At 29.4% G+C, this 26,038-nt stretch overlaps 5 protein-coding genes across 11 annotated transcripts; 2 read left to right on the plus strand and 3 right to left on the minus strand.

Annotated features, from left to right (window-relative positions):
* The first annotated feature begins 63 nt into the window (after positions 1-63).
* On the plus strand, positions 64-3,524 carry Pat1 (Protein interacting with APP tail-1). The gene is made up of 5 exons (XM_035093759.1): positions 64-536; positions 869-982; positions 1,201-2,301; positions 2,528-2,693; positions 2,886-3,524. Exons 1-5 carry the CDS (start codon positions 384-386, stop codon positions 3,113-3,115), a joined length of 1,764 nt encoding a protein of 587 aa, XP_034949650.1. The 5' UTR covers positions 64-383; the 3' UTR covers positions 3,116-3,524.
* A 1,177-nt stretch (positions 3,525-4,701) lies between these two features.
* On the minus strand, positions 4,702-7,693 carry LOC118073320 (rab GTPase-binding effector protein 1). Of its 2 annotated transcripts, none has more exons than XM_035093745.1 (7): positions 7,333-7,693; positions 7,035-7,139; positions 6,538-6,971; positions 5,925-6,418; positions 5,412-5,811; positions 5,219-5,329; positions 4,702-5,127 (listed from the first exon to the last, which is right to left on the minus strand). In XM_035093745.1, exons 1-7 carry the CDS (start codon positions 7,379-7,381, stop codon positions 4,960-4,962), a joined length of 1,761 nt encoding a protein of 586 aa, XP_034949636.1. In that variant the 5' UTR covers positions 7,382-7,693; the 3' UTR covers positions 4,702-4,959. The 2 variants fall into 2 exon arrangements, with proteins under 2 accessions (XP_034949636.1, XP_034949635.1); XM_035093744.1 differs by having other exon boundaries at positions 4,718-5,127; positions 6,526-6,971.
* Positions 7,694-7,961: 268 nt separating this feature from the next.
* On the minus strand, positions 7,962-9,901 carry hdm (hold'em). Of its 2 annotated transcripts, none has more exons than XM_035093683.1 (6): positions 9,619-9,901; positions 9,151-9,551; positions 8,710-9,046; positions 8,473-8,635; positions 8,189-8,399; positions 7,962-8,108 (listed from the first exon to the last, which is right to left on the minus strand). In XM_035093683.1, the coding sequence occupies exons 1-6, from the start codon at positions 9,734-9,736 to the stop codon at positions 7,962-7,964; spliced, it is 1,377 nt and encodes a 458-aa protein (XP_034949574.1). In that variant the 5' UTR covers positions 9,737-9,901. The 2 variants fall into 2 exon arrangements, with proteins under 2 accessions (XP_034949574.1, XP_034949575.1); XM_035093684.1 differs by having other exon boundaries at positions 8,065-8,127.
* Positions 9,902-9,999: 98 nt separating this feature from the next.
* Arms (Ankyrin repeat-rich membrane spanning) lies at positions 10,000-24,088 on the minus strand. Of its 5 annotated transcripts, XM_035093677.1 has the most exons (10): positions 23,843-24,088; positions 23,512-23,577; positions 18,413-19,304; positions 16,908-17,039; positions 13,919-16,745; positions 13,678-13,843; positions 12,832-13,598; positions 12,629-12,753; positions 12,155-12,269; positions 10,000-11,158 (listed from the first exon to the last, which is right to left on the minus strand). In XM_035093677.1, the coding sequence occupies exons 3-10, from the start codon at positions 19,220-19,222 to the stop codon at positions 10,386-10,388; spliced, it is 5,715 nt and encodes a 1,904-aa protein (XP_034949568.1). In that variant the 5' UTR covers positions 19,223-19,304; positions 23,512-23,577; positions 23,843-24,088; the 3' UTR covers positions 10,000-10,385. The 5 variants fall into 5 exon arrangements, with proteins under 5 accessions (XP_034949568.1, XP_034949572.1, XP_034949570.1 ...); XM_035093681.1 differs by lacking the exon at positions 18,413-19,304; XM_035093679.1 differs by lacking the exons at positions 18,413-19,304; positions 23,512-23,577; positions 23,843-24,088 and adding an exon at positions 22,253-22,623.
* On the plus strand, positions 24,084-25,458 carry LOC118073282 (tRNA (guanine-N(7)-)-methyltransferase). Its single transcript, XM_035093687.1, has 6 exons — positions 24,084-24,313; positions 24,398-24,531; positions 24,625-24,809; positions 24,881-24,994; positions 25,075-25,176; positions 25,239-25,458. Exons 1-6 carry the CDS (start codon positions 24,210-24,212, stop codon positions 25,371-25,373), a joined length of 774 nt encoding a protein of 257 aa, XP_034949578.1. The 5' UTR covers positions 24,084-24,209; the 3' UTR covers positions 25,374-25,458.
* The last annotated feature ends 580 nt before the right edge of the window (positions 25,459-26,038 follow it).

Consider the following 26,038-nt stretch of genomic DNA (forward strand, 5'->3'; position numbering starts at 1 on the left):
GTAAAGATAATTCTTACTTTACTTCCTCCACCAGCTAGATTTTTACCATTTGGCCTTACGGAATACTTGAATACTGACACCAGTATTCTAATGCTCATTAGTAGTGTGACATAAAGAGTAGAAAGAGTGATAGTATTCAAGAGTTCTGTTTGTTTGTAATTTAAATGTGACAGGGTTATTAAGGGAAAAATACTGAGTGAAAATTAAGATACAAATATTCGATGTTGTCTTTTGATGTAAATAATATACATGGAAATATATAATAGCAGCATAGATTGCAGATATAGTGGAATGAGCTACGTATAACTTGGCTATCTGGCTAAATAAAAAGCATTCTCGAATGATTCACGATTGACGATTGAAACGATTGAAGAGCAAGAAAAATGGCTGATGAATTAATACCATCTACTTCATTAGTACCTTTTACAAAAACTCTTTACGATCTTAGTGTTTCTACAATTGCAAGTAGCTTTGGACTTTATAAAAAGTATTTAACTTATTTACCAGAGAATATACTCTTCGATATTTACTATCAGGTAACTGTCATCTTTTTTTTTTTTTAACTTGTTTATTATCTGACGTTTCCACTTGTTACAAATGAGGAAGATTAATTGTTGTTGATATTCGTGAACTTTATTATCATGACGTGATGATTTTATTTGAAATTCCTCCATTTTTTAATCCGTTTATTTTACTAATATTAGTAACACTAATTCGTTCCATATTATTTATGTCAGTACACCATTTATAAAAATACCATTAATTGGATGTTTTTTTCAACATAACTGGCTTGTTATATTTTTATTTACTTTGAATTTGTTTATTAATAGCAATTAGTATTGTTTAATATTTACTTATTTCATTTCAGCTGTACAAAGATAAAAGACTATGTCTCTTAGATGCAGAATTACGTGATTTAGAGATCTTTTCTAAAATGCTAAGAATTGGAAATAGACGTATTCACTTGTTACAAGCTTTTCAGGTATTGTATGAAAACAAATAATTATTTAAATATCTACTACAAATAAAAAACATTTATTTTTATTTACTCAGCATGATTGAGAAATCTTTAATAATATTTACACTTGATTTATAAACAAAAATTTATGTTTCAATAAAAATCTCTTTTAAGACACTTGTTCAAATATTAATTTTTATGATTGTAATTGATATTGAAAAATTTTTCTATCATTTATATAGGCTCTAATGGATCATGGGACAAAAATTGGCAACGCATTAGCAATCAAGTATAACGTATACTGCCTAGGATTAATCACTAAATCACACTTTCAAGTGCAAACAATAATAAATCTTGGTATAAGACTGGGAAGTTTTCTGAGTGATGCTGGATGGTATGCAGAAAGTACAAAAGTTTTATTAGCCTGTAAACAATTGTGTCTTTTTTATAATGAGACAGTAGAAAATTGGGGTCGTACATTAGACTGTTGTCACAAGTTATTACATGCTCAAGCAGCTTCATGTGCATTTAAAGCAGCCGCAGAAACTTATGAATTAGCTTTAGAAACGATAAAGAAATTGCAAGATGCAGGTTACAGAGATTATAATCATGCGGCATTATATGCTGAGTTCAGTGTATTATTTTTTCTGAGGAGCGAATACGATCAAGCATACAAATGGAGTCTAACGGCTTTACAAGAATTAAAACCTACTCTATCGCCACGCATTACGGTTGATGTATTGCGTCAGGCAGCAAGATCGTGTGTTATAAAGAGGGAATTTCAAAAAGCTGGTCTATTAATTCGACAGGCCGTGTACCTGGCACGAGAAGTATTTGATACAAATCATCCAAAATACTGTGATGTTCTTATAGATTACGGATTTTACTTATTGAATTATGATAGCATAAGCAACAGTGTTTCTGTCTATAAGACTGCATTATCAATAAGGAAAGAAATATTTGGAAGAACTAATCTACATGTTGCTATAGCTCATGAAGAATTAGCATATGCTCTTTATGTACATGAATATAGTTCAGGTAGATTTTCTCAAGCACGTGAACAGATTGAAAGAGCCATAGAAATAATGGAAAAGTTGCTACCAACGGAACATTTGATGTTAGCTAGTGCTAAAAGAGTAAAAGCACTCATTTTAGAAGAAATTGCTTTAGACAGTGAGCATGACAATGAAACAGAAGTGATCAAAGATTTATTTCTACAATCAGAATCACTGCACTTATCTGCCCTGCGCTTAGCACAATCTGCCTTTGGAGAGAAGAATGTGCAAACGGCCAAACATTATGGAAATTTAGGCCGGCTGTATCAAAGCATGAGAAGATACCGGGTAATTAATTACTTCAATCTATTTATTTGTTTTATAATTTAATAATACTTATTTTAAAATTGGGCTCCAGCTCCAACACAGATTTCTAATATTTTTGGAGCTGGTGATCGAACCTATAATCCTTAATGTATTATTATTTACTAATGATACCCTAAGAAAGTCGAAGTGGAGTTCCACTTCCGAAACTTTAGCAACTTGACGATCAATCATTCTATTATTCATTTAGGAAGCTGAACAGATGCATCTGAAGGCGATCAGCATCAAAGAAGAACTTCTAGGATCGAATGATTATGAAGTTGGATTAAGTATTGGTCACTTGGCTTCGCTTTACAACTTCCATATGAATCGCTATCGAGACGCAGAGCAACTCTATCATCGCAGTATTGCTATTAGTGAGTAAAATTATTCTTTTTTCTTTTGTGAACCAAGAGTCGAGTTTAGATTCTCTTTTTGTGCACTATATGCACTTCGTGGTTTTTTTTTACTCTTTCTAACATTCTTCTCACTGTCTAAATGGGAGTTGCTTTTGGGATACATTTAATAGACAGTTTTTTAACGTTGAATAAAAAATGATGTTTTTACAGATGTCAAATTATTTGGGAAGAGTTACAGCGGTTTAGGGTATGATTATAGAGGTCTATTACGTGTTTATGAGATGCTGCATGAATATGATAAACTATCAGAATATCGAGAAGCTTTAATTTTTTGGAATGAATTGCGAAAAGAAAATGCTCAATCTGAAGATCCACCAATTGATCGACATAAACGTCCAGAACCTATTGAAAATGTCATTCAGGCATTTTTTGCTATGTAATTTAATATCAATTTCTAAGGCATCATAAGAAATATTTGTTTTGTTTGTAAACTTATTAACATGACACTTATTTTTACAAAGAGGCAGTTAATAGGTCGATGCAATAAATATTCTACCGCGTAAAATACGTAAATAAGAATAAATTAAAATGATTAATATTTGGAATGAAGAGAAAATTACGTATAAAATTGATAAAAAAAAATTATTCTAAAGCTATTTTTAATCTTACATTAACTTTTGATCGTGATAAAAAAAATTTTTTGCATTGACCAGAAGAAAATCTGACCTCAGGTTAATCCTCTGTCAAATTATAAAATCAAAATAATGTAATTTCACATTTTAATATGTTTAATCAAATTTTAAATTACACTACTGCATAAAAAATTGTATAGAAAAAATGAATTTTATCATTTAAATTAAAGAAAATATTTATTTAATTATGAGGATTAACCAAATTATAAAATAATTAGTTAATTAATGTGGTTTAAGTTTGTTAATCTTATAATTTAAATTTATATTAAAAAATTTTGTTTAGAAAATGTTTTTAGATAAATTTTTTCTAAAAGAATAGTTTTATATAAAGTAGAATTCAAAAATTACACTACAACACTATCTCCACGTTAATAAAAGCCAACTGCTGTCAAAAAAAAAAGACGTATGAATACACTGAAAACATATGATAATTGTAAAAAATAATTTTATGTCAATATTTTCAGCAAATGTTTTATAAACTACAATACTAGTGATATTCCAAATATAAAAAAAAAAATTATTGTTAATATATTAAATCTAGAAATACCAAAATAAAATATAAATAACATGCTGTCGAAATTTTCAATGGCAGCATACGTCGTAATGTTTCCAAAGCAAAGCACTGTCAACATCACTGAAGATATAAATAAATTAAATTAAATTAAAAGTATAAAACATCAAGTGAAAGAATTATAAAGTAAGTCAGTAACTAATTTTTTAGATCGATTAATATATTAAAACACTTAATAAAAATGAAACATTGAATGTAAATGAGAGGCTGATGCATGCATATGTATAATGTACAATTGTTTGCTTCAATATTAATTAAAAATGGATAAGATTAAATAGATTTTATTCATAAAATTTCGATTGGGTTTTTCCTTATAAAGGTGGATGTTTAGGAATGAATAATCAACATATCAATAAATAAAATGTATTCTTTGTTATATTAATATTTACGTTAAATTTATGTAATTATTATGCACAGTTGAAAATTTCGATATAATGTAAATGATTAATTATTCTTCGTTAATAGTTTGGTATATTTTTCGTGTTATTTTTTTATACGTTGACAACTAACATAATATTAGTATAAAATAAATTGTGTGGTATTTTAACAATTTGGTTATTTCGTTAAATTATTGTTTAGTTTAAATAAATAAAAAAAAAAAGGAACGTTGTAATGTAATAAAATGAACAATATTACATTCAAAAGCTTTAATATTATCATAAATTTACAATAAACATTAAGGACAATTTTTATTTACACATCATTTCTATTATCAAGAAATTTTTTAATTTTTTATTTCAACTTTTTAAATTGAAGGTAATTCGAAGAAGATTACGAAGAGAACAATTGGAATTCATAAAGAACGCTTATTTTTAAATAAAAAACATTTTAAATGTCAACTGTTTTTTTTTTCTTTTGAAAAGCGAAAAATACTTTTAAAATATACAACCATTAATTCAAGAAGTCAACTTGTCTAGAGAAGATAAATTTTTTCTAATATTTTGTTGATTTTTGTAATAAACTCATTGCATGTTTTCTTCATTGTTTAAATAACTTCTATTCGTCAAAATAAATAGAGAAATCAATCTGGAGTGTGTGGTGGTTGTTGACTAAAGTATGGCGCAGTGTCTGGAACCAACAATGTATGACAAACACCACAAACACGGGAAGGTCTTTGCTTTGGACCACTATTCACAACATGAGATAAACAAGATTGACAAAATATATGACCACAGTGCCGACAATGTACCTAAATTAATTAATAAAATTCACATTATTTTCTCAAATTCTAAAACAAATGATTTTTATTTATTAAATTTTTATTTTACAAAAATGCTTACTTTTTTCTTTCCAAGCGTAAAAGCTGTGTGGCACGTCGGACATTCATCAACATCTTCTTCATGTTGCCATCGTACTTCGCTTCCTGATTCTCTAATTTTTTCAAGTTGAACCTAAAATTGCATGATCATTGCAATAAAATATTTCAATCGTAACCATTAAAATAGAAATAAAAAATATTGATCGATTTATTACCTGAAGAGATTGAGAAAGTCGAACAAAGTCTTTTTGAACTTCTCCACTAGTTTCTAATACTTGCTGGAGGCTCGTGATTTTTTGTTTTAATTCAATTATCGTTGCATCAGCTTCTTTCTTTGCGGTCATAGTTTCTTGTAACATTTTCTCTAAACGATCTATTTTGTCATCTTTTTCAGCTATCATTTGCTCTCGAACAATACTTAATTCATACCGCATCGTAGCTTCTTTTTCTTCTGCTACTTCCTGCGCAACCCGAGCTAATATTAAATCTTCATGAGCTCTCAAGAGACTGATATGCAATTCTTCTACTGTATTTGGCATGTTGATATTTTCACTTTGAAGTTGCTGTGAATGTTTACTATGTTTTCCTACTAGCATTTCGTTTTCTCGTTGGAGTCTACAAAGCATTAAAAATTAATATTTCATTACTTTATACATAAATTTTATTTATAAAAGATGAATAAAATATTATTCATTAAATTAAAACTGTTGGAAAAGTGGTTTACTTACTCAATAAGATGCCTTTGAACTTCCTCACGACCTTTAGTTAATTTAGCTAATTCTTCCGTAACACCTTGATGCATCTGTTTAAATTGCTGCTTTAATTCTTGTAGTGTACGTTGAGCTAATTGTGAAGCTGCCGTTAATTCAGTCACTTTTATTTTATGTTCCTCTTTTTTTTCATTCCATTTTTCTTCCATTTCTTTTCTAAACTCAACTTCTTTAACAAGCTCCTCTCTTTGAGCTTGTAACATTCGCTCAGTGTCATTTAATTGTTTTTCTAAATCTTTAGCTGTCGTTTGCATTTTAACTAGCTGTGCTTCATAATTAATGCACATATCACATGTAGGCTCTGTAGAATCTGATTCTGTTCTTTTTTGGTGTTGTAATTCTTTATATTTCTGTAATTCATCATCAGTCGATCGTAATTTCTCTTTTAAAGCTTTTATTTCTTCTTCTAATGGCACAACCAATGATCTCAGTACTTCAGCATCTTCTTGAGCCTAAAATAAAAATAATCAATAAAGAAAAGCACTTTGTAAATGAATATAAAATGTTTATTAATAAAAGTTGAAAAAAATTAAATGTGCATTGTGTTAAGCTTACGTACATATTTTTTTACCTTCCTCATGTTCTCCTCTAAATGTTCTGGCCCTAATGATAAAGTATCTGCTCCTAATTGCGATACTACTTTCCTAGCAAGTGTTTTGGTAACTGTTGAAAGGGATATTTGTGGTCCATCTGAAGATCCTTCTTTCGTTAATTGGGTTTTTAAGAATGCATTCTCTTCATTAAGTTTTGAAATATGTGTTCTTAACTTGCGTAATTCCATTTCTAATTGTTCTCGTGTACATTGGGACTCTTGCATTGTATCTTGAATCACTTGCTGTAAAGAAACGATTTCTTCCTGAACTTGGTGTGTATTCATAGTAATGTAATTCTCTAATTCTAAAGATGTTATAGCTAACTGCATCTTTCCTTCATCTAATTCACTTTTTAATTTATCTCTTTCTTCCTGCAGCTCGGCATTCTCTTTTAATTTCCTTTTCAATTCTTCTACAAAGAAAATACTTTTGTAATATTTATTTTATTAAATAAAATCAATTCTTCAAGATATACCTTCTTTTTGTAAAAACAATTCTTTCATTTTCGCTCTTTGGACATTAAATTCCTCACGCAAGTGAGCATTTTCTGACTGCAACCTTTCCAACATTGTTTGGGGATCTGTAATAAATTAATTAAATGAGTCATAAAAGTACACTTAAAAATTTTAATGTCATATATTCATTGTATATTAATAAAAAAAATATTAAATTTAATTAAACAATTATTCAAATGGATATTCAATTGACAATAATAATGTATAGTAACCAAGATTTGATTAATAACAAACGAACTTTTTTAATTAAATAATTACCTTCAATGTTTTGGGTGGTTGTAGAATTTTCCTCAGTATTATTATCCATGATTCAATGCTTTAAATATTAAAAATAAATACGCATAAAGTGAATCACTTCCACAGTAATAAGTCCGGGCTTAATCTTGTCATAGAAATTAACAGCTGTATTAAGCAGTATTGTTGATACATTGTACTAGTTAATTATAAAAAAAAAGTATTATGATATTTATCGATTAATATATATACACTTCATGTATCACACTTTCCATAAAAATGGATTTTTATTTGGAATAGATAACCATCAAAAAACTAAAAATTTAATTAGATGATAATTCAGTTTTGTTCATCAAATGATATCATTTGCCCCGGACTGCACCAATTGACATGGCGACTACCAAGCAGCTGATGATCGACCGAGCTTAAATAATGCGCCAAATTTAAATTCTAGTAAAAAATGTTTTTTTTTCTTTTCAATAACGAATACTTTATCAACATAATTTATTTAATTGAGATTAGTTTTAAATTCATTAAGAACTGAAAATCATTTTTTGTACAATAGATAAGAAAATCGTTAACGAAACAGAAAGTCATTAAATATTAATGAGAAAAAAACAATAATAATAAATTAGAAAATATTGTTATCAATATTATATGTCTCGAATTCTTTTAAGTGATAAAATATTATAAAGAGCTCGAGAAAATGTTGGTGAAGGACCTAAGACTTGTAGCCGAACTTCAACTTGCTCCATTAAGAATTTCCACTTTAAATTCTGACGCTCTTCATTCATCATTGCCTAGTAGAAATAAAATAATCTTTTATAACTAAAAAATATTGTGATATTTTGGAGTAAATAAATTTTGTGAAAAAAATTACTCTAAATTCGGTAGGAGTACAGCCCAAAGCTTGTTCTGCAGGTGGTCCAGTCAACCTGCATCCAATCAAAAAATGGCCTGTATCATCTTTTAAATTAACTTTGATATAAAAATGATCAATATTTTCAGGCGCTCTTCTTCCGTTTCCACATGGACAATCCAAGTTCATACAAGATTCTTTACGATTCGTAACAATACGTTTACACAAAGCACTACATAAAAATCAATACATGATAAGTTAATAAATTTTTCATCTATCAAAATGAAAAGAATAGTTTTTTATACCATCGGGTGATTATTATTGGTATATTAGGATTATCTAACTCCATATCTGTTACTTGAGCATACAAAATAGTAGAAAACTGTATTCTATCAACATTATCTGGTTTTTTCTGATGTAATCGCTGTGATATCTCCATAATTGTCATTACATTCTTAATACTCTCAGCTATAATAAAGAAAATAATTATAAATAAAATGAATAAAGTGAAATCTAAAACAAATAAAAGTATTCCTATTTACGCATTGGTACGATAAATGGATCATGTGGTTGATAATCTTTATCCAATTTAACGGATTTCCTTATTTCAATGGTTTGAGGAATAGACGGGTTCTCAGTGATCATTGTTTTCCTCACAATAGCTAGGGTATTTTTTTTCTTATATCGATTGAAAATAACTTGTACATCTGCTAAGAATAAAACAGTTGATTTTGGTTCCCATAATCCAGATCTCTCAACCCAATCATTCTCCCAAAGTTTAAAAGCAACTGTGTCTGGATAAGAACCATCAGTAGCTTCAAAATCTCTTGTCACCATTGAACGTCCTTGTTTTGTTATGATATTTTTTGCTTCTCCAATCTAAAAGGAAGAATTAAAACTATTCATCTTACAAATACCAACATTCATGCAATATTTATCAATGTTATTACGACGAAAAAAAAAGAACAAATGAAGTGACTTACAAATGTAACAATGACTACAAGATTAACAAATTGGTTTAACATTGTTTGCAGATTTTCTACTACATTTTGAACAGAGCTAACATTTGATATATTTTTTATTGGTAAGTGTAATAGGGTTTTATATTCATCAACATCAGCACCTTCATGACGCTGGATTAGTGCTATTCCTTCATTAACAGTCAAGCTGAAAAGACTACTTACTGATGGCACAAACATTTCATTTTTATCATCAGCTTTTCTCAAATTTACTTTAGCACTTATTACATCAACAACGGTGCCTATATGATAGGACGCTACAAGGTTTTTTACATAATCTTCACTTCCCCAAACGGTTACATTAATTGTGTTTGTTTCGATATCACGAAGAGTAAAAGTCCACACACATCTTGTGAACGAACCAACTAAAAAATTTATAAAATTAAAATAAGTAAAGAACAAATATTCAACGCAATTAAAATAATAACATACATTTTGAATGTGTATCAAACGATCGCGGATTGAAACTATTTATAATTAATCCAACAATAAGAGTATTTTGAGCATCAGGATGAAGTGAAGATAAAGTTTGACGATGTACAGTAGTCATGATTAAATTTCGATAGTTGAATCGAATTATTTACTTTTATTTAGTGTTAATACTTGATAAATAAAAAAAATCATTCAAAGCTTCTTTTCCAAATTTTCGCCTTTTTCGGCCATATTGCCTATATTTAAACTCGACCAATTAGAAGATAGTTTTCATGCGCACGCATATACGCGCTAAAAATTTAAATATAAAAACATATAAATCTAAAACTAAACATTTTATAGGCTGAAGGGTTAATTTATTTAAATAATAAAAGTATAAAATTCTCCTTATTCGTATTTAATTAAGGCACTCTAACGTATTTATAACGATATATCACATATTTTAAGTAGTACAATTGATTTAATTAAACATACATTGACTATAGTACGTTTCCTAAGAGTTCTTTTTTAGCCTTTACATGTAATACAACATGTAAAGGAACGATAAATAATAAATATGAAAAAAAGAAAAAAATTAATTTGTCTATCTAATTAAAATCCATGTGCTTCTTATCACTGTGCAATTATCAAGGTCTTAAAGAACAAATAGAACCTCATTATCTTATCTATAGAAATTTCGAAACACTTCTAAATATTTTTGAGCAGTGTAATAACTTATCAAGGTGAAGCATTAAGGTGAAATAAAAAACATAAAATATTATATTCATTTACACTGGCGTCTCTGGACTATCCCAGTCTTCAGCGTTTTGTCGAGCTAGTGCTCTTGAGTCAGAAGATTCGTGAATTACGAGGCTTGCAGAATCACAATAATCTAAATCTATAGCTCTTTCTCCTGTCTGTGGAAGACTCTTAATTGACACTGGAGACATATCACTTTCTGGACTAAATGCGTGAGTAAAAACACTATCAGATTGTGTGTGTGATGGTGTTGAGAGTTCAGACACAAGAGGAGTAGATTCGTCGTCACTTTCACCAGCAGGTGATTGATTGGATGATGTTGTTCCAATCAAACGATCTTTAAGTTTATTTAATTTGTCGAAATTTGTAGGAACCGTTGGTACAACAATTTTTATATCATCAGCAATAGTTGGAGTTGAATGTCGCATATTGGATAGAGTAACAGCTGGGATTTGTTTAACAGCCACATCATTGGCAGCATAATCATCAGTTGACTTGGAACGATAAGCAGGCCTTGGAGATGCTGGAGGTGATATTAGAAGGGAGCTTGGACGGCTGTTGATGTTTGTGCTTCTTTTTCTAGTACGATTATTATGAGAATAAGTAGATTTAAAACTTCTTTGGGAGGTAATACTTCGTTGTGAATTGGAACGATGTAAATTTAATGCTGATTCATGAGAACTATCATCAGAACTTTCAGGATCATCATGAACTGGTACCCAATGATAAATAGGTGATGGCTGAAGCAATACGTAGTCAGTGTCGGGGGCAGTTGTAATACTGACAGATCGTGCTCGACCACCTAGAACATAATTGGTTTATGATTCAACATTCTTTACTTTAAGACTGATTACTAGAAGACTTGGGTATTCTAAGATAATGAAATTTATTTAACGACCTGCCCTGACATCTAGAAATACACACACATGCATGACATTTTAGTTTACTACAGACTATTTTGTAAACAAATAAAATCGTACAAAAATTATTTTTTAAATGTAACTGTTTATTGCCATTATTAAGGTTTAACAATATCCAATAATGTTGGTTTTAGTTATGAATTATTTAAATGAGTTATTATAAATAAACTGAGATCTGCATTTTTAAAAAACAATATTAACAGCAATAGCTGTACATCTTATCACAGTTTCACATCAACCTATTACCTTTGATAAATTTATCTCTAAATTCTACATGCGTAATGTACAAATAAATGTTCAATACGATTTTATCGACGTGATTGCTAATTAAACACACAAAACTTTACATAATTTCAATTAAAAAGTTCATAATTACACATCGATAGATCGTATTTTACAAAGTATCTTTAAACTTTTATCATTGTTAATCTTTTTTATTACAATCTTTTTATTCTTATTTAACTAATAAATTCTTAACTTATCAAATAATGGAAAAATACAGACTTTATTAAATCTTTAGCCAACTTATGACTGTTGTAATCTCTCCTTTCACTCATGGAATTTACGAGCAAATTATTACTCATTTTGCTGGTAACTTTGATGAAATATTAAAAATAATTTAAATAACTGGATTAATTAATGTTTTGTTCACACAGTCAGTTTTTTTATTTGATATCAAATAGTCAGCAGTAAATGTAAAATAAAACTGTTCAAAGTAAAAACAAACTAATCTAATATCTTCACAAATGTATCATTTTGATATTTATCTGACTAGAAATGAGTGCCGTATTCGTTGTTGTCAGGGCTTTGGTCGTCAGACTTTGGTGGTTCTTCAACAATAACCACAGGCAGTGTAAGCGGTAGGGAAGTAGGCTCACCTGGAAGTGAGTCTGGAGGTACTACAGTGGGTGACGGTACATCCAAAACATCTTCACAAGCCTCTTCGTTCAAGGTTTGAAGAGCTCCACAGATCATCTGTTCTTCTAGAGTCACCTAATACCCGAAACACTTATTTAACATACGTTTTTATGATTATTATCTTATTATAAATAACTTGAAATAAAATTTCACACAAACATAATAAATGTTTATTGTTTAATAATTATTACTAACAAAAGAGTCATTTGAAAAACCAGATTGTAGTATCTCTCAAAATAATTTAAATAATAATAAAGCATAAAAAATATTACAAGCTGATTTAATCGTGACTTTTGCAAACATTAAAATGATTGTGTTTCTTACCTGGAACTAATTCCCCACGTAATGAAATTTTGTGCACATGATAAAAGTGAATAACTAAGTATCTGATCATTTAATATTATTTTAAATTATTTTTTTTCATTGATTCTTACCTGCTTTTCCATTATTGAATGTTTTGTTGGATCACGTCTTGATGATCCATCTGTTCGACTTGTGGGCTTTTCTTTATCTCCATGAGTGGAATATATTTGAGAACTACTTTGAGACTCTCTTGTTTCTACAAAAAAAAATGGCAAAGGTATGAAAAAAATATTGCTTGAATACTGAATTAATTATTAATTAAAAATTGTAATACCTTTGCGGTTATTTGGTTCGGGTCGTACAGTAAATCGTACACTACGTGGACCTTCTTCACAAACTGAAAATACTGATCGTTCCTGTTCTCGAAGTGATACAATAACTATTCGAAAAATCTCCCAGTCACCAAAAGTCATATTAAGTACTTGTTTCAATTCTGATAAATCACAGTGTAACAAGACTTTTCCAGTTATATTATTTTCTCTAACTATATTCTTATAGCTCTCTAATTTATTAGGGTTTAATTCATCAATTTTTGACAGAAGGTCACAAATATTATTGACAGATAAATTTGACAATCTTATTTCAAGAATTTCCGATGGCAAAGTAGTAGCCACTGGAAGAGGTTTAATTGGAGGTTCAATTGGTGGTATTTGGACCCAAGGTTGATGCCAATCATAGACTGGAGGAATAGCCCAAGGTCCTAATGGTGGGAATGGTGGTCCAGATAAACTTGGAGTTTTGACTAATTTAGCATGACGATTTGTCAAATTAGTTCTATTTGGAATCCATGAGTCATTTGTCTTTTGCCATTGATTTTTATATATTCCTAAATGAACATCTTCTTCAATACTTTGTTGCTCTTCTTTTATTTTCTTTTTTATGTAAGGATCAAGATTAATAGTAAATGGCAAGAATATTCTCATATCACTAATTAGAAGACTGGAGCGATGAAATGTTAGAAAAACATCGAGCTTACGTTCATCTCTATCCATTTCTAAGAGAGGTTGAACGTCTTTAAGTACTGGAATTTGTGGACGAACTCTAAAATAACAAGAAAAAAATTCAATGTTAATTTATTTGTTCTAAAAATTTTTTTTCAGACAATTGAATCAATACTTACTTATCATACAATGCCTTCAAAGATATTGAATCTTCAAAAGTGTCTTCATACATTTCATAGTGAAGAATCATCCAAGAAGTTCTAAAAGGCCACTGCTCAGTAATATTGATCCAACTAGCTAAATGATACCAGTTGAAGTCAATCTGGAATGCTTTTAATAGTCTTCCTACAAATAAGAAATTTATATTAATATATTTAAATTATTTTGAAATATAAAAAATAAATATAAAACAAAAATTACCTGTAACATAAACAACATTCATCAAACGTCGCATACTACGTGGATTAACATCACTGAAGTAATCATCAGTCAACAGCATTTTATTTAAATCTTGAGCACCTCCTAAGCGATTTAAATTACTACCAATGCTGCTGGCAATAGATTCACTCAATCGCATCTTTCGGCTACCCTTCCGACTCGGTGGTTTTAATTTCTCATTGCTATTCATTACACTCGATTCTGTACTTAAACGTCTACTAGACACTGGATGATGAATAGCGCTTGTTGTTGCGTAATTAACATTCTCATCAGCTTCACACCAAGTCATTTTTTTGTAATGTTGAGCACTTTGTTGGGCAACTTTAACTTTACGCAGTCCACTGTTCTGAAGATAAAAAGGCACGTGGACCATATTACGTAAATAATCATGACCGCCAATATTTGATTCAGTAAAAAGTCGACGACTATTAACTTCAACAGCTTTAGCAATAATGTGTGGATCAATTGCTAAAATAATAACAAATGGACATCCATTATCACTGAAAAGTGCCTGCATTGCATCAAGTACTAATAGAACTTTATCTTGTTCACAACTGTCCAATCCATCGACTATTAATACTAGCCTACTTTGTTGAGAAGTAAAACTATCCAGGCACTTAACCATATCGGTCATTAAGCTCACTTCAGATTTAAGAGTTTGTAAAAATCCTTCACTCTTAAGAGAATCTAATTTTGCAATATTCCGTTGTAAATGTCTTCGCTGTGAGAATATTAATGCTTTCAATGTTCTACTCCACGTGTATAAATTAGCAATGACACTGAAGGCTAACAAAAGAGCTACAGTTATCATAATAATATGGGCTGTCGTGGGATCTATGGTTCTTTCAATACTATAATTGTCTATAAAATATAATGTAAGTGTAGATATACCAACAAGTAGACTACATAAGCAAAATTCAAAAATAACTACATAAGGCAAGCAACATAATTGTCTCCACTTCCAAGAGGTAGTTGTTTTAATGGCCTTCGGTCTAAAAGCTCTGTATAACCTCGTGGCAAAAGATCCAAAATCACTTTCAATTGAATCATATAATGATCCAACCATTTGAACAACAGCATTTTCACCAGCTGTTGTTGTTCCTACTCGTGTTTGATCAGTAAAATAAAATTTAATCGGTTGTATTGTTAGGCCATCATTCAGTTGACTACTAGGAGGAAGACAAAAAATCACTTGTAGTAATAGTCTTAATGAATTGAGCTTAACTGTAAGTGCAACCGTAAAATTATACGGCCAATTCCAGTCGTATCGGTTATTTGCATACCAAACTAGTCCAAGAAAAATATAAACTGTCGTCAATACTGAAACTCCTAATGCAACACCTAATATCCATGATTGTACAGCTAATCCTGCAATAGTTCCAATTAAAACTGATATATGCATAACGACAACTAACAGCAGTGTAGAAAATTGAAACACAGGATCAATCCATTGACGTGCAAAATTCTTCATCTCTTCACGTAATTTGTTAAGTAAAAATGACTTGCCAGATCCCCATTTGGCATACAGTCCTACAGTAATTGGAGTAGAAAGTGATGGCTCACTTAAAATATCAGCCAAAGCACTGCTATATAAATCATAACCCAACATATTTTCGTTATCTTCATTAGTATTAAGCCGTCGAGCACCGAAAATTTGTCCTAAAATTGTCTTTGGATGTTTAAGATCAATATTATATGGAGTTTCTCCATGTCTATTAGGACGATAAAGTAACTGACTGTGTTTTGGATTTCTTAATAAAATTTCCACAATTGCTTTTGATCGTGCACGCATAGCAATATGTAATACAGTGTCTCCCTTTCTATCAGTAGCACTCACTTTAGCTTTTTTATCTAATAATAATTGTACAATTTCAGCATTTCTCGATCTTACAGCACGTAGTAAAGGAGTATCTCCATCTTTGGTGGGTATTTCAAGATCAGGATTAGCACCTAATAATATTTTTAATATTGGAACATTGCCCTTTTCTACTGCAATGTATATGGCAGTTTTCCTATCTTTTCCTGGTATATCAACATCAGCATATTTTTTCAAAAGTGCCTCAACTACACTTCGATGACCTCCTTTGACTGCATGAATCAAATTAGTATCACCAGCTCGATCTTGTATATTAATATAAGCTCCACAATTGAGCAAGGCACTGACAATTTCATGATATCCTTCTCTACAAGCGATCGCTAACGCTGTATAACCATCTTTATCAAGTGCATTAACGTTTGGTTTGTGATCAAGTAGTAGCATAACCACATCCACATGATTACCGAGCGTTGCAACAATCAAAGGAGTCCAAGAATACATTCCAGCAGTATCAACATTAGCGCCAGCTTTCAAAAGAGTATCAACAATTTCTATATTTCCTTTTCTGGCTGCCCAAACTAAAGCAGTTGTTCCATATTTATCTCCTACATTAACTTTAGCTCCATGAACAATTAGTTCTTTTACAATTTCAGCATAACCTCTTCCTGAAGCCCATAGTAGTGATGATATATGATAATTTCCATGAGCATTTACATCTGCACCACGAGATAAAAGCAACATTACCGTTGCTGTTCTCTCTTTGTAGGTGGCCCACATGAGTGCTGTCCATCCACCAACATCTCGTTGCTCCAGATTTGCTCCGTGATCCAGTAATTCGAGACAGACTTCTGTATGTCCTTCTTTGGCAGCACATAATAGTGCTGTCCAGTTATCTGCATCCTCAGCATTGACATCGGCACCATGGTTAATGAGTTCACGGACAAATTGAAGTTTGCCTTTAGATGCTGCAAAGATGAGAGCTGTAGTGCCATTCTGAAAATAAATGGTGCTATGTTATTTATACTTCAAGTTTATAGATAAGACACATCTACAACATATTTTAAATTATCAAGACCTGATCCAACTCAAAGCAATTAGTTTTATTAAAACATTAATTAAAAATACAAATAATTTTAAAATATTAAAATAAATTACCTCATCACGATCATCAATAGGTATTCTTTTATTTTCAAGAAAACTTTGAAAAGCACTGAAATTATCTTCAGTGATGAAATTAGCAAGTGACCGGTAACACAACGACACCATCGAGTCAGTTCGATGAAGAGTCTGGAAAACAAAACAGAGAATAGCATATTATTATTAATCATAATAAAATTGATGTAAAATATTAAATCACACGGCATCCAAACACATGAATATTATTGAGTTGAGCAGCCAGATGAAAAAATGAATAATTGAATGATGTATGCAACATTAAGTCATTTACATTGATTTTCAATAGTCAGCTGGATGTCAATGATATTAATAACAACCTACACTAGATGATATATTAAAATCGTAGAGCGATGTTACGCTATTCATCCAAGAAATAATTGAGAGCTGCATTTTAGCGTTGAAAAATTGGAGTATTACTAATAGAACGTCTTACGATAAACGTGTTGATCACCAACTGTGTATAATATACTACTTTCCATGGCTAACTTGTCTGGGGAAAACGTGTGTAAATATAGATAGTATAAAAATTGATAAAGACTGTAATTGAAGTTTTTCCTTTAATGTCACTTACAACATAAACTCATGAACATAACTACGTCATTGATCACTTTTATTTCACCAAACATTAGTGTTAATTTAACTGTTAAATATTCAAATGTAATATCAATAGCTAGGAAAATTTATTTTGTATTTTACTTCAAGGATTGCTAGTAAGTGAAAGGATAAACCCTTTATATGGATAAGGAAATTATGAACTAACAATATAAAAATTAATATATTGGATATTGAAAAATATTATTCTGACATTAAAGTGAGATCTAAGTTGTGATAATGATTATTTTATCAACCGATTTCTCGTCAGCTGGGTACCTTTTGTGAAATAACATAAAAATAACTCATTAACTTATTTCATTAATTAATGGAATACTCTAGAGACGATCATTTAAAAACCATTGAAAACCCTACCAAACCTGAATGACTAACAAATAATTGTATCTCTGTTTAAAATCGTTGGATATTACAATCCATTCCAAAGTCTATAATTACTTGTGTTCAAAAACATTAGTAGATAAATTTTCATTGTCATCCATTATTTAGTAGGAAATAAGGGAATATTATTTATTTTTCCTCTATTTAGCAACACATTAGAATATTGATGAATTTTTAACACACTTGTGTAAACTAATAAAAACACTTTAAATGTTGATCTTCCTACTAGGTAGTTCAAGCTTTAAAATGAGTTCTGGTTGATGTGAGTCCAACAATTTTTCACAAAGATACAATTTTTTAAATATTGCTATAACGTTGCCAAGTCTGCTAATTTACTAGATAAAATTATTTAATTATAATTTTGCTGGTTATTTTTCTAAACAAATCAAAAGCTTACGCAGCCAACACTCTAGTTAATGAGAAAAAAAAAAAAACGCCATGCATGATTAAGAAACATTATTTTGTTGAGTTCGATATGACCCGGACCAACTAACCATCTGCGAATGTCGTCTTATGCCAAAGCTGAATTTGCGACCGGGTCCGTCGCTGGTGAAGCTAAACGTTGGTACCGGAATGTGTGGAAAATGATAATGATGGTGATTATCATGATGAATACGTTCATCAGGATCAGAAGATGCTGTAAAATTGGACCAAGAATGTGGTTGAGGCATATGTAGACGTAGAAGTGGTAACTTGGACTTTCTTCTTGATGACAGAGTACGTGTAGTAACATCATCAAGGCCAGTATCATCATTGATATTTGTTGAATAAATTGATCCATTGGATGGTGATCGTACACGTGATGTTGTATCTTTTTTAAACATTTTTTGCGGAACTACTGAAGAAATTCCAACAAGACTTGTAGCAAGACTAGATGTTATTGCCATACTTGTGACACTAGATCTTCTTATGTCACCTGTTTGATTATTTGTAAATACCGGAGATGGTTCATGAGTCTCTAAAGTGTTAGAAGATGAATTATTGGTATTGTCTGATGAAAAATACCATCCAGAAATTCTCTGCGAGTCTCCAGAGACATCAGAAACATGACCATTAGATTGATAGAAATTCTGAGAATCTTGAGGAATTTGTAGAGTTGATGAACATTTTCTATCACTTGTATCTATAAACAAGTTATTTTCATTTGTCATCACCGTATCTGGTTTGTCATTGTCTCCAATTGATAATGGCAAATCTCCCGTAGTCTCTTTCTCTTCTTTTTTTTCATTCTCATCATCTTCATCGATGTCAATACGGCAGATCGAACACGCAATCTTGACCTCTCTGCCGTCAGCCTTCCGCATGGCATCCTTCACTCTTACTTATCATTTATCGTCTTCTTTAAATGTGTCCTTCAATTGGGAGCACATATAGATATGTGTCAAACTGCACAGCAAATTATTACTAACAAATTTCTAGATTTTCCAGTTGTTCTAATTTATCATTTTATAAATAAATTTAATCAACTCATTCGAAATATAAAATAAATAGACATGAGATGTTGAGATAGATGTTGAAAGAATTGATAGTAAAAAAAAAAATTGATGACAAGCGCATGATTTTAAATGATCAAAGGAAGAATTCATGAGTGCAATGCGCGTGAATTATTCTCAGTGCATAATTATTCACGTCATCTGAAATATAATATATCATAATAATCAATTAGAAGTGTTGATAATAATCTTCAAGATTTATGTAAAACATTATTTTTTGATTAATAATATTTTTAACAAAAAAAAAAATTATTCTTATTTTTTAATTAACTTGGTTTGATAATAAATCTTAAAATATATTTAATTAAAGTCACATTATTCTTAATCCAACTTTAATGAATGTGATAAAAAAAAACATTTATTCATTATTACATACACAAAATTTTAATAAAAAATCTTTTTAATTTAAGAATTTTTTAAAATATTTAGTCCAATGTTTAATTATCACTTAAATTGTCTTCAATGATGATTCAGAATTTATGAAAAATTAAACCAATTAAAAATAATAAAAAATAATTGAAAAAAAAAATAAAAAATACCCTAGTCAAAGGTGTCAGCCTGAGCATTTTTTCAAAATTTTTTGATGACATCTTGATTAGAAGAAATAAAACAAAGAACTTTAGAAAAAAACAATTTTTTTTTTTTTTAAATTAAGTTACACTGAATACTTGATAGTAACAGTAAAAAGTAATCATACTACATCACTAGATAAAACAATAATGAAATCATAATGATAAAAAAAACTATTGCACGATCCACGCGACAAGACCGAATGAAACTCAAAGAGATCCAAGTCGCCTATTGCGTAGAATATATATCTCGGTTACCCCGAAAGCTATGTATACACAGCAGAAACATTGGTGGTGTTTCCCCACATTGTGGATCAACATTTATATGCCACAGAGATGTATAACGCTTCATGTGTACATATTGTTAGACGCGTCTGTAGCTCTATTAGTTGCTACTTTTGCACTCATTTCACTGCTTTTCCATTATTAGCTTCTTTTACAACTGTCTCACCAGTTATTTTCAATGCAACCTATCAGATGTATCAACATAATAGATTCTACCCACACCAAACTTTCAATGATGTTTTTCCAATTTTCTTTCTGTCAATAATAAATATTTTAATTAATATCAAGAACATCATTTTTATCTGATCAAGTATAATAAATAGAGTTAATAAAATTCTTCAGTCTACATGAAACGTTGAATCAAATAGGATTAAATATATTTTGCTAACTTATCTCTGTGTACTACGACCTCATCTCGTTGTCATTTATGAGTCAAATATAATTGGTTTCGTTTGATATTTAAGTTTGTGAGAAAATATTTGATTAATACATGGAACTCTATGTTAGAGATTTAATTGTGCTATGATGCTATCTGATACAAAGATGAAGAAAATGGAACAAAAGACTGACTAAGAAATTATTTTAATAAGAATCTATTCTTTTCTTATAGTCATGAATAAATCAGCAGATTTAATTCCAACTAATTTATCAGTTTTCTTTAAACAGTTATTATTATTATAAAGAAGAATTATAATTTTTTTATGAATTAATGACGTAATGGTGCTGAAATAACAATTAGATATGAGTTGATCTGGTATAGCATTCTTTTTTTTCAATGCCAATATGATAAATTTCGTTTCATATCACTTGTTTTATATCCTGTAGATAAAAGTATTTCCAACAATATTTTTATCTTTTTTGCATTTTATTTAAAAATTTTTTTTTTAAAGTGAAATTTAATTATTTTTCATCAGCATCACTTCATTTTTCTAAAAATAAAAAAAATTGTTCAATATATAAAATTAAACTACGTGAAATTCTAATTATTTTCTCCATAATTATTTTTAAAAATAAGTTCATTCGATAAAGACATGTCTAACTAACTCTTTAAAAATCTTGTCAGTCAATTTCATTGGAATCTATAATCTAAATCTAGAAACTGCTGCATTGAATTGTAACATCATCGACAGCTAGACTTTCTAGATACTTTTTTTCAACTAAAATAACATGAAACAATATTTTCTACCACTGTAGAAAGTGTGTTTTGTAGATAGAAGAGTTAATATACTTCTTCTAGAAATAGTTCACGATGAAAATATATTCATAAGTATATTTTAAAAATAAAACTAAAAAAAAAAACTCTACCTGTTTACTTCGCGTCCAAAAAGAACGAACAACTTGTTGACAAGTTTGAAATGATCCATAAGAAACGTATCGACTTCCAAAAAATGCAGAAAATGATCCTGAAGAACTTTTACTTTCTTCACTAAGTAGACTTGTTCTCTCACTTGATTCAAGATCATCATCAGGTGGATTTACCATACTATCCGAATATTTTATGGTCCAAGGATGAAAATTTATTGTCATCTAATATCACAACATGATTTACCAAGTCTAGTCCCAATAAAAAAGATTAAATGAATAAAAATAGTTAATAGGACATCAACAAAATAGACCCACATTAGTTCTATTCAACTTCACACTAATCACTAGAAGCCTGAATGTGAAGGTAAACTATAGTTAGTTCGATATTCGATAATTCTTATTTATTTATTGAAGATGCTGGAATAGAAAAAAACACAAGTTAAATATAAAGAAGTGTCTACAATGACTAAGCGGTGGTCAAGACAGTAGAGCTCTGAAAGAAGATAAAGACAGACTTTATTTGATAACTGACGAGTAATAATGGCCACAACAGATACATTATCATTCTCTCTTGAAATGAGACAACTGATTGGAGAAATAAAAAAATAACTACAACACGTGACAATATAATATGACATTAAATAAATTAATATCTGATGAATTGGATTTGATGATAATATACCTCCAATAATCGATGCTCAAAACGTTGAACAATGCTGTGAGATCTCTCTTTAAACAAAGCAATTTGGTTTTTTTGATAATTCGATTGACAGGATACTTGTCTATACAGTATTTCTCTAGAAGAGAATTGTTTCTTTCTCAATGACATCACTGAATATTATTTATCAAATAAACTAAAGGCAGAGTAAAATTAAAGTTTGGAAACATTAGCACTTGACGTCCTAGATATTGCACTTTTGAAGAAATAATATTTAGAAACTTGGCATATGACACAACACACACTATGATAATTCACTGTGAAATATATCCAAAAGATAAATTATTAAAATAAAAGAATTAAATAACTAAGCGAGAATTTAAATTTTAACTTTCATATAAAACCTTAACATTCACAATTTTAGAAAGTATATCACTTGTCCTACTGCAAAACTATTCAACAAAGACTTTAACAGACTTGCCATAAATATCCTGCCACCTAAACAGTCAAGAAAAAACGCATGACATGAGAGTTATAACTGCAACTTCGTTGTCAGGTGTCCTTGCAATTTCAAGGTTACAATTAGAAAAGCGATTATTGATGAATATTAACTAACCACTGTGGTAAATGTTTTGAATTACTGCAAATAAGTAATTGGGAGTAATTATGTATGAATGTTGAAATAAAGTATAATCCTAATTAGATCTAAAATATCATAATGATAATCATTTCAATTTTTTCTAATCTGGAATAATTATTATGTTAATCATTGTGCTTTTTATTATCATAAAAATAATTTTTGGTTGATTAAATAATAGTTAAAAAATATTTAATCAAGTTAGCTAATCTTTGTAGAGAGTTTAGTATTCTTACTTTACTTTCATCGATTAAATTATTGATAAAGCTAATCAGAAGTGAAGGACAATAGTGATAAGATTTATAATTGTTCTAGTGGTATGTAATAAACTGTGATTTTTCCTATGAAAATACGCAACCACTTGATTTATAAATGTTATTATAAGATAAGCTGTATAATTATGTACATAAAAAATCATTGAGACATTTTTTATAGATGTAGTAAAGAATAATTTTGTTAAACACAAGATTGAATGCAAACAATAAATGAAAATTATTGAAAAAAAAATGGAAAAAAATGCGAAATATTCTTGTTGGTAAAAGCAAGAATTGAAAGAATAGAACATTTCATTCATTACTTCTTGTGGAGCTTCAAAAATTATGAATGTGTTTGACGATCAATAGTTTTATTCACCGTTTTAACTTACCAATTGATTGTATACAGATGGCTTGATGAGTTTAGAGTTGTCATTAACTGCATGACACGGTGGTGTCTAGAAGTAATAAAATTTAAATGCATTACTTTCATGTGGTAATCATATATTGTACCATGCTATTGTCAATAAGAATGACATAAAGGAAAATAAGTCATCAGTTACTTTTATTTTTTTTTTCGTTGTCTTGAATAAAACAAATATTAATGTTTCATACTCATAATCATACGTTTTTACTGCCAGAGTTTGGAATTACCGATGCATTTTTGTACATAATAATAAACTTTTTACAAAAGATAAAAATAAAAATTTATTTTAACCTTACCCTAGTAAATGCTGATAACTCAATATATGAGTTTGTAATATTATACAGCTTTTGTTATGTATTCTTTACTTCCTATAAAACATTTCTAACCTTCATTTTTCTAGCATTTAATTTAAACATTAATAACATCTTAGTGTAAGGATATAATTTACTATTTTAGTGTTAAAATTGAATTTACTCTTGCAAAAAAACACGTCACCTTGCAAACTCGATCTCCAAGAACTTCACTATTCTGCCATGATTGAAAATGGCGATATTAGAGGCGCTTGCGTGGCGTCGATCAGCTGATATTTAATTACACCACGTGTTTGTGCACTCCAAAACGTATTCATAATATTGTTTAGATGTGCGAATAAATATTCAATTAATGTTAATAAAAATGCCTCTTGAAAAGACATTGGCTTTACCACAGAAAAAATATTATCGACAACGTGCTCATTCCAATCCTATTGCTGATCATTGTATTGAATAGTAAGTTTTTATCAAACTTTTCAGTGATATTTTTTGTTTCATTTGTTAACTGTAAATAAATAATGATTGATATTGTATTGTTAGCCCAACAAAGCCTCAGCTGGTAGATTGGAACTCTTTATATCCATATTTTTTTTCTCATTCCGAAAATGATAAATGTTTGTCAAACAAGCAAGTTGAGTTTGCTGACATTGGATGTGGCTATGGTGGCTTACTTGGTAAATATTAAGATATATAATTAATAATAATATTCTTAAGTATTTAAAAAAGATAAATTTACAAATAATTAATTTTTTCATTGGAAAAAATAGTTAGCTTATCACCAATGTTTCCTGAGAGTCTCATATTGGGTATGGAAATCAGAGTGAAGGTTTCTGATTATGTTATGGATAGAATTGCAGCTTTAAGAACACAAAATCCTAATCAATATCAGAACATAGCTTGTTTAAGAACTAACGCCATGAAATATCTACCAAATTATTTCACAAAAGGCCAGGCAAGTTAATCAATTTAAAATTATAGAACTGGATAAAAACGTACGTAATAATATTTATTTTATAATTACAGTTGAAAAAAATGTTTTTCTTATACCCTGATCCACATTTCAAGAAGGCTAAACATAAATGGAGAATAATAAATAAAACTTTGTTAGCTGAATATGCTTATGTACTAGCAGAACAAGTAAGAGGGTTTTTTCTAAATGTAATTTAGTATTATTGTTTTAAGAGTTAAAAATTAATGATGAATTATAATTTTTTTAGGGAATAGTTTATACAGTAACTGATGTAAAAGACCTCCATGAATGGATTGTAAAACACTTTGAAGAACATTGTCTGTTCCAAAGAATTTCTGATGACGAATTAGTAAGTTTTTTTTTTCTTTATAATAAAATGAAATTAATTAAATACTGATTCTAATATTACAGAAAAATGATCCTGTGATACCAAAACTTTATGAAAGCACTGAAGAAGGCCAAAAAGTTACGAGGAATAAAGGTGATAAGTATTTAGCTGTCTTTCGTCGAATACCCGATCCTTATATTCCTGACAATGATAGATAACATTAATTAAGTTCAATTTTCAAGTTTATGATGTATATTTTATATTCTTTGTAATTACAATTGAATAAATATTTACAAAGCGTGATCAAACAACAAAAATTGAGTTTCTCTTCTCTATTTGAAATTTTTTTAAATATTCAAGTTGTCCAGTTATCGGATAATAACCGAATTTTGCAGTTGAGATGATGCGGATGTAAATTAAGAAAGTAACTATGAAGATAGAAATAGAAGATGATGGTAATGACAATAAAAGAAAACACAGAAGAGAAAGAAATCTAAAATGTTAAAAATGCAACTATTTAAGACATGACAGTTTAAATCTATTTTCTACGAATTGAAAAATAAATTAACTTAAAGCGAAAATCGAACGTTTTGAGTAATTCTAAATAGGTTTCTATAAAAAATAGTTTTTATTATAAAGAATTTTTAATTATTCAAGATAGTCATGAAATGACTGAATGTTGAACTAATTATTATGTAAATAAATGTTTTGATGCATATAAACCAGTTGTATTCTGGTATCACCAAAATAATGTTTAGCAATGACATTAGAAAAAAAAAATTATATCTGCAGCCTGGATTCGAACCAGGATCTTTAGGATTCCACTTGAATTTTGCTTGAAATTACTTTATACTACCTGTAGTACACACTATTTACTGATACT

The sequence above is a fragment of the Chelonus insularis genome, unplaced genomic scaffold (assembly GCF_013357705.1).
Source record: "Chelonus insularis isolate UGA/USDA-ARS -01 unplaced genomic scaffold, ASM1335770v1 scaffold_277_pilon, whole genome shotgun sequence".
Lineage (NCBI taxonomy): Eukaryota > Metazoa > Arthropoda > Insecta > Hymenoptera > Braconidae > Chelonus > Chelonus insularis.

Coding starts and splice junctions, on each gene's coding strand:
- Pat1 (XM_035093759.1), top strand. CDS start 384: ATGGCTGATGAATTAATACCATCTACTTCATTAGTACCTTTTACAAAA. Junction 537..868: donor TCTTCGATATTTACTATCAG/GTAACTGTCATC, acceptor ATTTCATTTCAG/CTGTACAAAGATAAAAGACT. Junction 2,694..2,885: donor TCATCGCAGTATTGCTATTA/GTGAGTAAAATT, acceptor ATGTTTTTACAG/ATGTCAAATTATTTGGGAAG.
- LOC118073320 (XM_035093744.1), bottom strand. CDS start 7,381: ATGGATAATAATACTGAGGAAAATTCTACAACCACCCAAAACATTGAA. Junction 6,419..6,525: donor TGAGGAAGGTAAAAAAATAT/GTACGTAAGCTT, acceptor TTTTTATTTTAG/GCTCAAGAAGATGCTGAAGT. Junction 5,812..5,924: donor GTTCAAAGGCATCTTATTGA/GTAAGTAAACCA, acceptor AATGCTTTGTAG/ACTCCAACGAGAAAACGAAA.
- hdm (XM_035093683.1), bottom strand. CDS start 9,736: ATGACTACTGTACATCGTCAAACTTTATCTTCACTTCATCCTGATGCT. Junction 9,552..9,618: donor GTTTGATACACATTCAAAAT/GTATGTTATTAT, acceptor TAAATTTTTTAG/TTGGTTCGTTCACAAGATGT. Junction 8,636..8,709: donor TCCATTTATCGTACCAATGC/GTAAATAGGAAT, acceptor TCTTTATTATAG/CTGAGAGTATTAAGAATGTA.
- Arms (XM_035093677.1), bottom strand. CDS start 19,222: ATGCGGAAGGCTGACGGCAGAGAGGTCAAGATTGCGTGTTCGATCTGC. Junction 17,040..18,412: donor TAAGACGACATTCGCAGATG/GTTAGTTGGTCC, acceptor TTTGTTTTCCAG/ACTCTTCATCGAACTGACTC. Junction 12,270..12,628: donor ATTCAATAATGGAAAAGCAG/GTAAGAATCAAT, acceptor TTCGGGTATTAG/GTGACTCTAGAAGAACAGAT.
- LOC118073282 (XM_035093687.1), top strand. CDS start 24,210: ATGTTAATAAAAATGCCTCTTGAAAAGACATTGGCTTTACCACAGAAA. Junction 24,532..24,624: donor TGGCTATGGTGGCTTACTTG/GTAAATATTAAG, acceptor TGGAAAAAATAG/TTAGCTTATCACCAATGTTT. Junction 25,177..25,238: donor GAATTTCTGATGACGAATTA/GTAAGTTTTTTT, acceptor CTAATATTACAG/AAAAATGATCCTGTGATACC.